Source organism: Aureococcus anophagefferens (genome assembly GCF_000186865.1).
Source record: "Aureococcus anophagefferens unplaced genomic scaffold AURANscaffold_706, whole genome shotgun sequence".
Lineage (NCBI taxonomy): Eukaryota > Pelagophyceae > Pelagomonadales > Pelagomonadaceae > Aureococcus > Aureococcus anophagefferens.
This window is the reverse complement of record NW_008706037.1, coordinates 5438-6371: the sequence shown is the minus strand read 5'-3', so window position 1 is coordinate 6371 and position 934 is coordinate 5438. Positions and strand designations below refer to the sequence as shown.

Sequence of the window (934 nt, the reverse complement as noted above, 5' to 3'; positions counted from 1 at the left end):
GCTGCGCTTCGCCTCCTCGACGATCATCTTGTTGCCGCCGCGCACGAGGACCGTGACGGCCTCGCTGGAGGCGCAGTCCTCGATGACGAGCATGCGCTCTTTGGTGGTTCCGAACGCGACCTCGCGGACGCAGCCCGCCTTGCCGAGCTTCGCCTCGCTCAGCTCGGAGAAGCGCGCGACGATGCGGCCGCCCGTAGCAATCGCGATGAGCTCCAGCTCCACGCCGCCGACCCAGCGCACGGCCGGCAGCCCCGCCTGCAGGAGCAGGTGGTTCGCCTCGTCGTCGAAGCCCCACTGGCAGATGACCATGTTCGCGCCGCAGGCCTTGCACTGCGCGACCATCTCCGTGAAGTAGTGCTGCTCGCGGGCGAAGAGCTTGTCGTAGTCCTCCTTGGACGTGATGTCGAGCTTGTGCTTCGTCTTGGGCTTGGGCGGCTCGAAGGGGCACGTCAAGATGCACATCTTCGCGTCCTTGATCTCCTTGGCCATCTGGGGGTGGGAGATGTCCTTGTCGATGACGATGCCCTTGATGAGCTCCGTCTCCTCGAGGCGCCCGCCGGGCTTGCCCTCCATCTTGATCATGTCGAAGTTGACGTCGTTGCGGTCGACGTCCGCGACGGACATGACCGCGTCGACGGCGATCTGCGCCATCTTCCGCTTGTGCACGTTGATGATCTTCGAGCTCAGGGTCGTCATGGCCGTCTCCACGAGGACCTTGTCGTCCTTGGTCTTGTCGAAGGCCACGGTGTCCGCGACGTCGCCCAACGTTTTCATCGCGACCTTGCACGCGGTCTCGAAGCCCTCGGCGATGCGCACGGGGTGGAGCCCCTTGTCCAGGAGCTTCTCGGCCTGCTCCAGCAACGACCCGGCGAGCACGACGACGCCCGTCGTGCCGTCGCCGATCTCGTCGTCCTGGGACTGCGACAGCTCGACC

General features: G+C 65.4%; 1 protein-coding gene across 1 annotated transcript; it reads right to left on the bottom strand.

The window, feature by feature from the left end:
* Positions 1-21: 21 nt before the first annotated feature.
* AURANDRAFT_68958 (hypothetical protein) lies at positions 22-912 on the bottom strand (the record flags this gene model as incomplete). Its single annotated transcript, XM_009044697.1, has 1 exon — positions 22-912. A coding segment is annotated over one exon (891 nt), but the record flags the coding sequence as incomplete, so codon positions are not given.
* Between the last annotated feature and the right edge of the window lie 22 nt (positions 913-934).